This window comes from Rutilus rutilus (assembly GCF_951802725.1).
Source record: "Rutilus rutilus genome assembly, chromosome: 25".
Taxonomy (NCBI): Eukaryota; Metazoa; Chordata; class Actinopteri; order Cypriniformes; family Leuciscidae; genus Rutilus; species Rutilus rutilus.
In genome coordinates, this window is record NC_140229.1 from 4,482,724 (window position 1) to 4,494,313 (window position 11,590).

General features: G+C 37.3%; 2 protein-coding genes across 3 annotated transcripts in view; both read right to left on the minus strand.

Moving 5' to 3' along the window:
- Positions 1-2,457: 2,457 nt before the first annotated feature.
- On the minus strand, positions 2,458-5,236 carry cdk2ap1 (cyclin dependent kinase 2 associated protein 1). The gene is made up of 4 exons (XM_084400148.1): positions 5,032-5,236; positions 4,296-4,387; positions 2,825-2,951; positions 2,458-2,723 (listed from the first exon to the last, which is right to left on the minus strand). Exons 1-4 carry the CDS (start codon positions 5,084-5,086, stop codon positions 2,656-2,658), a joined length of 342 nt encoding a protein of 113 aa, XP_084256274.1. The 5' UTR covers positions 5,087-5,236; the 3' UTR covers positions 2,458-2,655.
- A 650-nt stretch (positions 5,237-5,886) lies between these two features.
- sbno1 (strawberry notch homolog 1) overlaps positions 5,887-11,590 on the minus strand; it is a 19,278-nt gene continuing 13,574 nt past the window's right edge. For both annotated transcript variants that reach the window (XM_084400136.1, XM_084400137.1), the window contains 11 exons: positions 11,484-11,590; positions 11,332-11,403; positions 10,895-10,994; positions 9,785-9,859; positions 9,509-9,655; positions 9,203-9,297; positions 9,005-9,091; positions 8,783-8,920; positions 7,911-7,987; positions 7,596-7,789; positions 5,887-7,099 (listed from right to left, as the gene is read on the minus strand). The exon at positions 11,484-11,590 is cut by the window's right edge and continues 6 nt beyond it. In XM_084400136.1, coding sequence (XP_084256262.1) covers positions 6,957-7,099; positions 7,596-7,789; positions 7,911-7,987; positions 8,783-8,920; positions 9,005-9,091; positions 9,203-9,297; positions 9,509-9,655; positions 9,785-9,859; positions 10,895-10,994; positions 11,332-11,403; positions 11,484-11,590 — 1,235 coding nt within the window. In that variant the 3' untranslated portion in view covers positions 5,887-6,956. The remainder of the gene's footprint in view (positions 7,100-7,595; positions 7,790-7,910; positions 7,988-8,782; positions 8,921-9,004; positions 9,092-9,202; positions 9,298-9,508; positions 9,656-9,784; positions 9,860-10,894; positions 10,995-11,331; positions 11,404-11,483) is intronic.

Consider the following 11,590-nt stretch of genomic DNA (forward strand, 5'->3'; position numbering starts at 1 on the left):
CGATCTATTTCCGTAAGTATTCAAAATAAATAAATTAAGGATTATATTTTGATTATATATATTATTATTTTTGTTGCATTGTGACGTTATTTTTTTATAATAATTAAGGGTAAAACTTTATTTTAAGGTAACGTAGTTGCACGTTAATGTACTTGGGTCAATGACGTGACGGGTAATTTTTTTTTGTCCAAAGGCCTTAATAATAATAAAAAAAACAAATATATAACATCCAAAGTATGTAAGGTAGTACAACTTGATCTCTTTTACTGAATCCAAAAGGTTTTAATTATATTTTACTACATATAAAGGTATTTTAAAGATTTTGAAGTGTCAAAAGGTCATTCGGTAAAACCGATATAGTAAATATTTAAATGGAATAATATTGTTTTTAATAACTAAAGGAACTACAATAATACAAATATAAAGCAGATAAGGCTCTTTTTTTTTTTTACATTTCCCCTTTTCTCCTTTCTCTGTGCAATGTTTTACTTGACAATATGCAATATGTTGGAGTGTTTAGAGTAGTCCAATAAATGATTACATTTATGAGATCAGTGATAATTTTATTTAATATTTCTTCTGTGGTACACACTATATACTATCTCAACATCAATGTCAAATCAGTTTTTAACTTTCAAATCAGTGGTTAAACCGAATGACTTTTTTGGTGACAAATTTTTTCCATCTTGTAAAAAAATGACAAAAAACAGTGTTAATTGATTGTACAAAACACAAAATCTTATTGTTAACACCTAGGTAAACTAAAAAATGGTTTCAAATATAGTTATATCTCCATTCAATTTTTTTACACTTTTAAAAACCTTATTCGTCAATGACCCACATATAGTAGTAATATCAGTAAATTATGCATAATTACAAGTAACTAACCCTAAACAAAACATGTTGTTAATTAATATTACTCAGCGCTTATTTGCGTAAGTACAATGTAATTATGTCACATTAAATTAAAGTGTAACCTAATTAAGTCATTTATTTCACCTAAAAAAAAATTATTTTGCCCTAATATACAAATAAAAATCACTTTTGAACTCAAAAATAAGACCAGGATTCATTACAATACTGATAATTGAGCGGGGGAAAACATGCCTAATCGTCATGAAAATATTTTCACAAATTAAAAAAGTCACAATGGATCTAAAACACTTCATTTTCTTCATGCGAAATTACAATTTCTTTTTTTTTTTTTTTCTTTAGGTGAAAAGCGACTGAAGAATCACCAAAATAAGCAATGAAAAGTTATAGATTGTACAACGCAATTGTACATGTACAAAGTTCATTAGTTAATTTGTGTTTATTAGCTATATTATGTTGTGGAAATAGTCTTTTCTTTCTTGCAAATTAATAAGCTCAAGAGTCGGTCGGAGGACATCCGAGTGCGCCATTCTTATACCCTTTCTTATCTGTTATTTCACAATAACCAACTGGCTTAATTCCTGTTTCCCACCATTAAGTTTTACTTATCTCTCTCTCCTTTCTTCTGTAATTGTGGAAACCTGCCAATTGATGGTCAGCCCTTTATCAAAGGCAGTATATTAGCACTTTCCAAGGACAGTCAACTCCCTCCCAGGGACGAGAAGCCTCCACGTTACATAATTATTTCACCTCATAATAGTGGTTTTATTCTTTCACAGCCGTCTGTTGTTTACTGGAAAATCCCTGAGTAAGCGTAACACAAACACAGATACTCTTGACCTTTTGTAATCACAGCCACAGCGGCCACGAGGCCTCAAACACATCCAGCTTTTATGGCTATACAAACTAATAATAAATAAAATAAAATACTTCATCAATGACAGCATTATTTTGATTTGTAAAACATTCACATTAATTACACAATATAGCCTTAAAAAAATGACTGATTCATAACGAATACATATGGTTTCTTCATCAAAAATGTCATTTTTTTAATATTGTAATTTCTTGTTTAGGTGGATCATCAAACCATTGTAGCAACAATAAAATCTGGTATCATCATGTTAACTTTTTGTAAAATTGTACACTACAAGTCTTCTGCAAAACAATAAACAAAAGCATTTCATACACAATGAATGTCATATTTATTGACAGATATACAAAATTCCAAAGAGTGACCTTTTTTTGTCTTTACATGAAAATACATTGTATTACGCAAGGTAATAAATACAAATAAAGACGAAAGTAATGGCATCACTATAATACTTTTTGAGTATCTCCCCGATTTAAAAGAAAACTCAGCTATCCATGAGAGTGTCCGGGGAGAAAATACCTTCTTATCCTGAGAGCTATTTCTAAAAGCACATACCTAAGTCTAACCTGTAAAAGCCATGCAGATTCTAACGTGGGACCGTTTAACCCGGTTGCATGCATTTTTATGCTAATTTGATACTATGTGGTCAAAGAAAATGAAATATATAAAAAACAACTCAAAAATGGCAACAGTTCTTCCAGATCTCTTGCGTTTATAAATCAGATGATATATTCTCCGCGCCGTGCCTTATTCCCTCCAAACCACAGATGAGAAGCGCAACTCGTAACATAAATGCTCCGCTTGTTGATTGTTTTATCCCCCTCAAAGGAAAGGCATGCATGACTCCCGTGTGACGGTATAGAAGACACAGTTCTTTCAGCCGCATGGAGAGAACGAGGAAGGAGGCGCTAGGATCTCGCGTTTCTCTCTGTCTCTGCCAGACACTCACGGACAAGCCCTCTGGCGTGAATGATACCTTTAAATAAAGATATTTTGAGTTGCTGAGTGTAAGTATAACACAGCGTTTGATAAAACTCTTTATTTAGAAGCAGATTTGATAAGATTTTGTACACACACCTCTTTTAAGTCGCTCCATGGCGCTTTTGCTCCCTGCATATGTTGGCCTTATTTCTTTCCCAAGCTCTTCGATGATGGCGAGGAGTTCGGCGTATTTACTCTGAGGTACTTGGTTTCCATTTGGACCCTAAACATGATATAAAAGGGGGACAAACAATGTAAGAGGGTTAGTTCATCCAAAAAAAAAAAAACTAATTATTCTCTTTTTAAATTATTAAACTCCTCCAAGCTTTATAATGGGAGTGAATGGTAACTGAGATTTTGAAGCCCAAAAAAGCACATCCATCCATCATAAAAGTAATCCATAAAAGTAATAAAGGCCTTCTGAATAATTATGGATATTTTTCTTACAAAAGCGCGTGGCTTCGCTTCAGAAGGCTTTATTAACCCACTGGAGTCGTATAGATTACTTTTACGATGGATGGATGCACTTTTTTGGGCTTCAAAATCTCAGTTACCATTCACTCCCATTATAAAGCTTGGAAAAGCCAGGATATAACTCTGATTGTGACATTTGGCTGAAAAAAGAAAGTCATATACACCTAGAATGGCTTGAGGGGCGAGTAAATTATGGTATAATTATAATTTTTGGGTGAAAAAAATATTCGTATTATGACAGAATGAGTATCAAACCTGCCAGTGTTATTTTAAGTACCTTTATGGTTAATATTATGAATGAGTTTTTACTTTTATATTTTCTGTTTTAATTAAAAATGTTAGTTTCAGTAATATTTTTTTGTCATTAATAATAGTTTTTAATATTTTTATATTATTCCAAGTAACGAAACTGTTTTTTATGGTTTAAGTTAAAGTCGGCGTGAAACTGATGGTCTTTTGTTCCCTCTTGTGATGTATATCTGAGTATAAAACAAGAAAGAATTGTCCGTGTGGAATTTACTGAATGGTTGTGGTTTGCTATTGGTCGATCTCATGTGAGTGACAGGTTTCCCCGCCCCCCGAAATCTCATACTCTCTCGAGTAGGTACTTCTAATGAATAAGTAATTACTTAACAATCGCTAAAAAGGTATGTTCTATATAGTATGAGTGTGTGTATTATGAATGTAATCTGGACGTACTACATTCGCCATGTTGTCATTATCATGTGACCTACCAGGGTCAGTTACGTCACTTCATTGCCATCATTAATCCTCTCCCGTGGCCTCATGGGATAGTAAAGTGTCCATCATATGCACACTTCAGAATCTAACCGGAAAAAGTAGGTCATCCGGGTACACTTTTATGAGTACTGTGAATTCGGACATACTTCTTTTGTCACATACTACTATATAGTAGGGAAGTATGCGATCGCGGATGCAGCCGAGATGTTATTGCAGGAGGGAGGCGAAGTTCTTTTGATCAAAAACTGATAAATTATTTATAATTACTGCAATATTCCATAAAAAAAATTATAATAATAACACATTTTAATTTCATGGTGACTTTAACTGTAATAATAACAATGAAACCTACCTGTGGGAATCCCAATGAAGGTGGTCCAAAGTCATTTATAATTGGCTTGTATGACTGTATTGTTGCCATTGAAGACGGAGAAGGAATGTTTCCTGTTAGGAGTGAACAACAATACAAATCATTGACGGTATGAAACAACAACGATTTACATAAGTGCATAATACATTATTTCAAGACAGACTGACAGATAGATAGTGTAGATGCACACAAATTCTTTGTGCATTTGCGTAATTGGCCTTTTGTCTCGATCCCACTGAGATGCAACCCCTTGTGACAACTAGCCCCGGTCTCCGTCACGCTCATTCCATGCGATACCACCGTCGGCCACTAGGTGTCCCCAAAGAGCAATAAAAAAACTGCACGTCTGAATCCGATCAATCAACAGCCCAAGAGACAATCATGGAGGAAACGGCACGGGCTTGATCTTAGCCGCTAAAAGGATTCATTTTTATCACAATCTAGCGGCCTCCACACAAACCCATCCGGCCACGGCGCGACGCGGACCCTTCGGGAAGAACCCGAAAATGTTCCTCAAGCCGATATTTAGCGCTATCGAAGGCGAGGAAAGCGTTTTTTTCACTAGTAATAATGGCGGATGTGAAGGATCTGACCCTGTAGCGATCAGACTGGACAAAAACTACACACGGCTTTTCCCCAGGTATTCTTTCTCACGCCAATTCTTACATTCGATCAAATACACTCAAGACGAGGAGTTTTCCCCGCTTTTTCGGCATACCTTGGTTCCCAGAAGTTCCCGGAAGGTGTTGATGGGGATTGGGTTTGTAAGACATACCTGAAGAGATAATAAATGAGAGAAATAAAATTGTCCCTAAAATCAGCGGAGCGTCCGTCTCACAGACACTTTTTGTTTACAGCGGAGCACCGGCAAATATGGCCGCGTCACTCCTCATGACACCCACACTGCTGTCCATCATCATCACAAAGAACTCAAGACAATTAACACATCATTAATACAAAAAACGTACCAATGTTGTCCATCAACACCGTGGCAACTGGAGAAGTTACAAAATCATTAAATAAAGAAACACTGCTCGTTATCACGACGGTTTACGTTGTTTTTACTGTATTTTACTAGAAGGAAAATGATTTAATTTCGTGTTTTACGAAAAAATGCTTTTCTTTTTGGGGGGGGGGGACGTAAAGTACTTGTACATTTACATATGATAATAGATTTTTTTTTAGAATAGATATTTATTTTTACTTTTTTTAAAAAGTGACCAAAAAAAAAAAACACCAGATGGGAAGATCAAATTCCAAAAGGATTTAGTTTAGTTGAGAACACACCTGATTTAATTAGATTTAAGGTCTTTTTCTTCTAAAGCTTTGTACTTAATGTACTTTTAACTGTGTCAAAGTGCTATTAAACTGTACACTGAAATAAATGTGACCTTGTTTTTTTGTTTTTACAGAGAATTAGATATATTTACTCACCAAATAATTAAAAGATTTAAGATTAAACTTACTTTCTTGTTTTAGCACATTGATAAAGAAAGCCAAATACCACAAGTCCCCGGAAGAAAAAAAAAAAGAGAAAAAAAAGTGGTTCCCTTTAAGTAAAGACATTTTGAAATGGATGTATCCACAAGATTTATTGGTCATATGCAAGAGGTAGAGATCTTGCAGTCAGTTAAATTTTTCCATAGATTCTTTGTACAACAGATCCATCAGTAGTGCAACTCGTGCAAGGATGAATGACATTGTCTTCAGAGTGCTGCAACATCTACAATTCAGCAAAAAACATGACATTTCAGATATGCAACTATACATCGAGATATAGTAGAGAAGACCGAGCATGTGTCTCAAACTCACACATTTACAGCAGAAATGAGGTTCGGGAGCTCATTAGCCCAAGTAACACGTGTGACATTAAATTATTAAAAGCAAGAAATAGAAAAACAGAGCAAAAGCTTTTGATTGATGTGGCCTTTTTTTTTGTAAAGGTCATTCCAGTTTGCAATTGCATTAAACACTCAAACTGCAGCGAAAACATCAACCCTCTCAGACGCTGACCTGCTTCCATAAACTAAACTAAATCCAAAGGGTTGAGCAAACCATGCAACGTTTCTGATAAAGTCTTCAGGGTTGGGTTTACACCGCTTTCTTACGCCCGTCGGTGAGCCAGAGCTGATCCTGCTTTCAAATCAGGGACTGTATTAAGTGGTAAACAGGCAGCGTCATGCCAAGACATGCTGGGTCACAAGGCTAAAGGTGGAGGACAGGCGTGTGTTTAAAATGAAATGAAAAAAAAAGAGGGACAAGAAATGAAAAAAGAAAACTCGATTGCGAGTAACCCCTGAGCGCTGTCCTGTGTACAAAGTAGTGTGTGTGACTTCACAGAGCCACGCATGTCGATGGAAAGCACAGGCGATGATTTAGCCGACTGGAGGTTGTGAAAAGGAAACAGTCTGACCAAATATCATCCAGTTTCGCCCCCTTTCTCAGTGCGGTTTTCTTGACGCGCAGAGCTCCGATTCTCTCGTCCAGCAAGCTCCTTTGGCAATGAGTCCTCTTTGGACACGAACCCTGAAATATTAAATACGGCACAAGCACTGTCTTCCTCACAGTGTACCGGAAGAGGAAGGGAGGCTGGCTGGCTTATAACGCCACATCTGCCCTAAAGTGAGGGGCGGGTTTGTCACGCTATGTGTTGACGGTGTGGCTGATGCTCTGTGGATGGAGTTGCTGCCACATTTGCTGCTGCTGCACCGCCAGTTGCTGAGACTGATCTGATGATGACAGGATGTTGATCAGGGGCGACACGCAGTTGGCGGGAATGATCAGACCTGAGTGGGTAAAAAAAAAAAAAAACGGGTTGAAATTAAACTTTTTTATAACCACAATGTACACTCTACTGTTCAAAAGTTTGGGATTGGTAAGATTTTTAAAAATGTTTTTGAAAGAAGAAGTCTCTTTTGCTACATTTATTTGGTCAATAATACAATAAAAACGGTAATATTGTGAAATATTATAACAATTTAATTCTGTTTTCTATCTGTATATATTATAAAGCTGAATTTTCAGCATCATTACTCCAGTCTTCAGTCACATGATCCTTCAGAAATCATTCTAATATGATGATTTGCTGCTCAAGAAAAATTATTAATGTAGGAATAAAGTCATCACTGTCACTTTTGATCAATTAAATGCATTCTTGCAGAATAAAAGTATTAATTTTTTTATTTTCTCATAATTTTCTGATGTTACATTGCTAACGAAGATTTACATTTAAACTCAAGTGACTTGCATTTGAAATATATATATATCTGTTTGACAACTTACCCACAATTCTCTGCCCATCCTCTGTTCTCAAACGTACAATCTGCATCTTCACATTGGATCCGCTGACAGAGGCCAGCACTCCCTCCACTTTGGTCCACACGCTGAGCACGGAGCCACAGAGGACGTAGTATGTCCTGCACCGCAGCCCGATCTCACACTGTAGCCCCACTGACACCTTCTTACAGTTCCCTCGCCTGTCAAACAGAAAGTTACTTGTGACAACATTTCCAAACTCAGTCCGACTTGATGAGATTCACAAATCTCCGCAAATCTTTTGGATGTTCATTTCTGAAGTGACTTGAAAGCAGCACCTACCAGTACGCGTGCGAGCAGACATCGGCCGAGCAGTTGTACTGATCAATCCAGTGCTGCTTGGCATCATCAGAGAGGACCTATTTTGGGATGAGAAGTATTAGAGACCGCACAAGTTTAAGAAATTACATGAAATAGTCTGCAGGGTGCTGACAGGGTCTAAAATTAACATTCACTCAACCAATCACCAAATGACACAAACTTTTGATGTGGATGTTGGCTTATAAGTGATTTAATCTAGGAAGCCTGAGCTTCATTTGGTGATTGCAATGCTGATGTTAAACCTATAAAGATCAAATTTAAGAAGTGGATCATCTGCTGTAGAGGAGTTTTACAAGCAAGTGCATCTCAGCAGATATGAATGTACGCTTGGATATTTTTGTGGGGTGGGATCTTTGCTACATTGAGGAGCTGCTTGATCTGAGACAAGCTGCTTCTAGCGACAGAAGGTTGCTTTCACACAGGTTCAATTGACATCAGAGTTTGGTTCATTTGGATGATGTGAACGCTGTTTTCCAAAATTGGGTGCGCACCCACAAACCATACCAAAGTCGTTATAAAAAGGCTGGTCTGGGGTACGGTACATGTGAACCGTACAGTTCGCGGCTGATATGAACAATCATACTAGATTGTGGATGTGAACCACTATTGACGACGAATGATTCGATAAAACTGTGTTTGTGTCTGGCAAATCGAACACCCTAAGTGCAGTCTGCCGATAAAAATATTGACTGAGCTAAAGCAAAATACATAAATACAGCAGATTAAAAAAAAACTATATTCATGGCTGGTAAGTTTATAATTTGACTGATGCTGAACCAAAAACATTGAGAACGCAATAAAACTGCATCTTATAAACAGCAGTGATGTAATACCTTTTTACTTCTCTTCTTGAGGTCAGCGTAAGTCTCCAGCTTAACTTGTTTTCCGATATTTGGTCTGTACACCATAAAGAGTCTCTTTCTGGGATTGACTTCCTTTATAAGGATGGCAATTTTCTTGTTATTCCGCACCTTGAGATGAAACAGAAAATGGTTAGGTTTAGTAGTTGAGTGAATTGGCAGAGGGGTGTATAAAAATAAATAAAAAGGCCTCACCTGCACGTAAAAACCATCATCCGGTCCGTTCTGGTCAGCCCAGACATGCGTGGCATCCTCCCATGCCATTCCTCGCTCCACACTCACCTGAAGACACATTTATTAGACATTAGCCAACTAAACAGACTATACACAAACACTACTAAAGGCATCATAAAGGTGCATTATATCTGTTTCTCAGTATGGATATAAACATACTGTGTAGAGCTCCACATGCCCTGAGGTGGAATATCCTGGTGTCAAGAATTTCTTTACATCAACTTTCTTTACTTTCTCATCTCCAGAGCCCAAATCTGCAAGGAAACAATATTCACACTGAAAAAGGAAACAAAAACAGCTAATCCTAAAGTCCTAAAATGGTGTTCACTTCATTTGAAGATCACATTGAAATAAATTTTAGCTCTGAGATTTGTTTCCAGTAGATTTTTTCAACACAGAAATGGAAAAACTGGGCTCTTCATTAGATCTTTGAGACTCAAGTCATGTTTAAAAACACCTTCTTACCTAAAATTCCCATGTCATATCTTCCAGTCTTTTTGGCATTCTGAATGACAGCGCTCAAAGTGTCAGAGAAATACTGAAAGAGTGCGTTTTGCTGCTGGACCTCCATACCAAGAATCCTGTTCAGGAACTTCCCAATGTTGTTGTAGTCTATTAAAAGAAAAAGGTATGTGACATGAGAAAAAGACGACTTCTTTTTTTTTTTTACAGGGTCTTAAAACATGCAACATTTCATGAGAAAATAAACACTGAGAATAAAATTGACTGAAAATCTCTCACCTTTGTCTAGGGAGAGAACACCAGATCTATCCTCCACATTTATCAGCCCCACTCCGATTAAACCATTGCGGATTTCTGAAAAAAAAAGAAGAATTTTTTAATAATTATATCGTCGCTGTCGGGCCAAATTTGGTCAATTTCATATTTTTTCACAAATCGATGCTATTGGTCAGTCCCCACGTGGTTCTGTTATTTTTACAAATTATTAACCAATCTAAAGTGTTGAAAATAGCTTGAGAGCAAATCTCGTAACTCCATTGGACACTTAAACTGTCTGAGAATCCTCGTAACTCCACCTCTTCTTCACTCCGCGGCGGGAGCTTACGTGGCATAATCCGGCATTTTGTCTCCTCAGGATTGAACGTCGCAACGATAAGAAATCCTCGTCGAGCAACACGTAAAGCAAGCCTTAACTCTGATTTTATCTGTGTTAAACTATGATATCAGTTATTGATGTATTTTAAATGTCTACGTATTATAGGCTTATTTTACGTGTGCATTGTTTTAAAATGTATCTAATATAATACTTGAATTGAAATAAATGTTTTGGATACCAGCATTAAATTATTGTTTTTATTATTATTTTGCTGACTCGAAGTTGGCACTGTGTGCGCATGTAAAATACCCCAAGTAGCAGGTTTTATTTATGGGAGAAAAAGGGTCTGTCTAACGCTACTGGCGCCAGTAGCAGCTAAGCCTATCATTGCATAACTCTTGTCTGTTTTTTTTTTAGACAATAACGAGTGAAAATAGTTAGGTTAGATACATTTGAGTAGGCTTGTTTTGTTAAAAATCGATTGCTGTAATGCTTTGGTGCAGAAGGAAGCCCGTGAGCCACGGTAAGTTTGCGTGCAGATTAGGCAAATTTCCGCCTGTTAAGACAGCCTAGTTACCTCATCGTTTTTTGTTCTGCTTCACGTATAGCTCTTAAACCTTTAAAATAGAGTTTAGGAAGATGTATGTAACCACAGTCGTTAGCTTTGGTTAACTATTGAAGCCTTTTCCTCTTGTCAAAAGGCTCAACGCGACCGCCGACTTTGTTTGCAAATTTAAGTTAAATTTGATGGTTTCCCAGTGACTTTCCTATAGTCAAAAGACATTCAACTATACCTTTGAAGAAATCCCCATTGAAGTCACCGGGTGGAGACACTAAAGGAGAGTCCAGACTGACAATAGACTTCATGACTATTTCCAGAGCGTTTCTGCCATACTGTGGATGTACAAAAAGACATCAGCGAATAAGACTGGCAACAACCCTATTTAAAGCTGCAGTCCGTAACTTTGTGTTCAAAATGTACAAAAATGATATAATGAGCGAGTACATCACGAATGTACACGCATTTTTGTCTATTTTAGACTGGTTCGGGTCGTACCACTGCTGAGTAGCCCAGTAACTGCGTGGCTCGTCATAGACATAAACAGAGAGAAGCAGCTCAGGCTACAATGTTCTTCCCCAAGATGCATGCAGTTCTGTTTATTAACCGCTAGATCTCCAAAAGTTATGGACTGCAGCTTTATTACCGACAGTGCGTGTAATCCAATCTTACTTTGTTGTCGAAGTTAAATCGGCTGAGATCTCTCGTCTCTGTGGCCCTTCTGTCTCCGTGTGTTAAAGCCCCCTAATTGAGAAAGAAACAATTAGGCTTACAAAATTAAAACTGACATCCATTAGCATGCAGAATGTGCATGAGTGACTCACCAGGCTCTCCAGTCGTTTGGCAACAATAGAGGCGAATCGCTGCTCTCCAGCGAGTTCAGAGATGAGGAACACGTACTCAGGTGCTGTGACCTGGTTGGATCTGTGTG

Coding starts and splice junctions, on each gene's coding strand:
- cdk2ap1 (XM_084400148.1), bottom strand. CDS start 5,086: ATGTCTTACAAACCCAATCCCCATCAACACCTTCCGGGAACTTCTGGG. Junction 2,952..4,295: donor CTTCATTGGGATTCCCACAG/GTAGGTTTCATT, acceptor TATCATGTTTAG/GGTCCAAATGGAAACCAAGT. Junction 2,724..2,824: donor CATGGAGCGACTTAAAAGAG/GTGTGTGTACAA, acceptor CTTTATTTAAAG/GTATCATTCACGCCAGAGGG.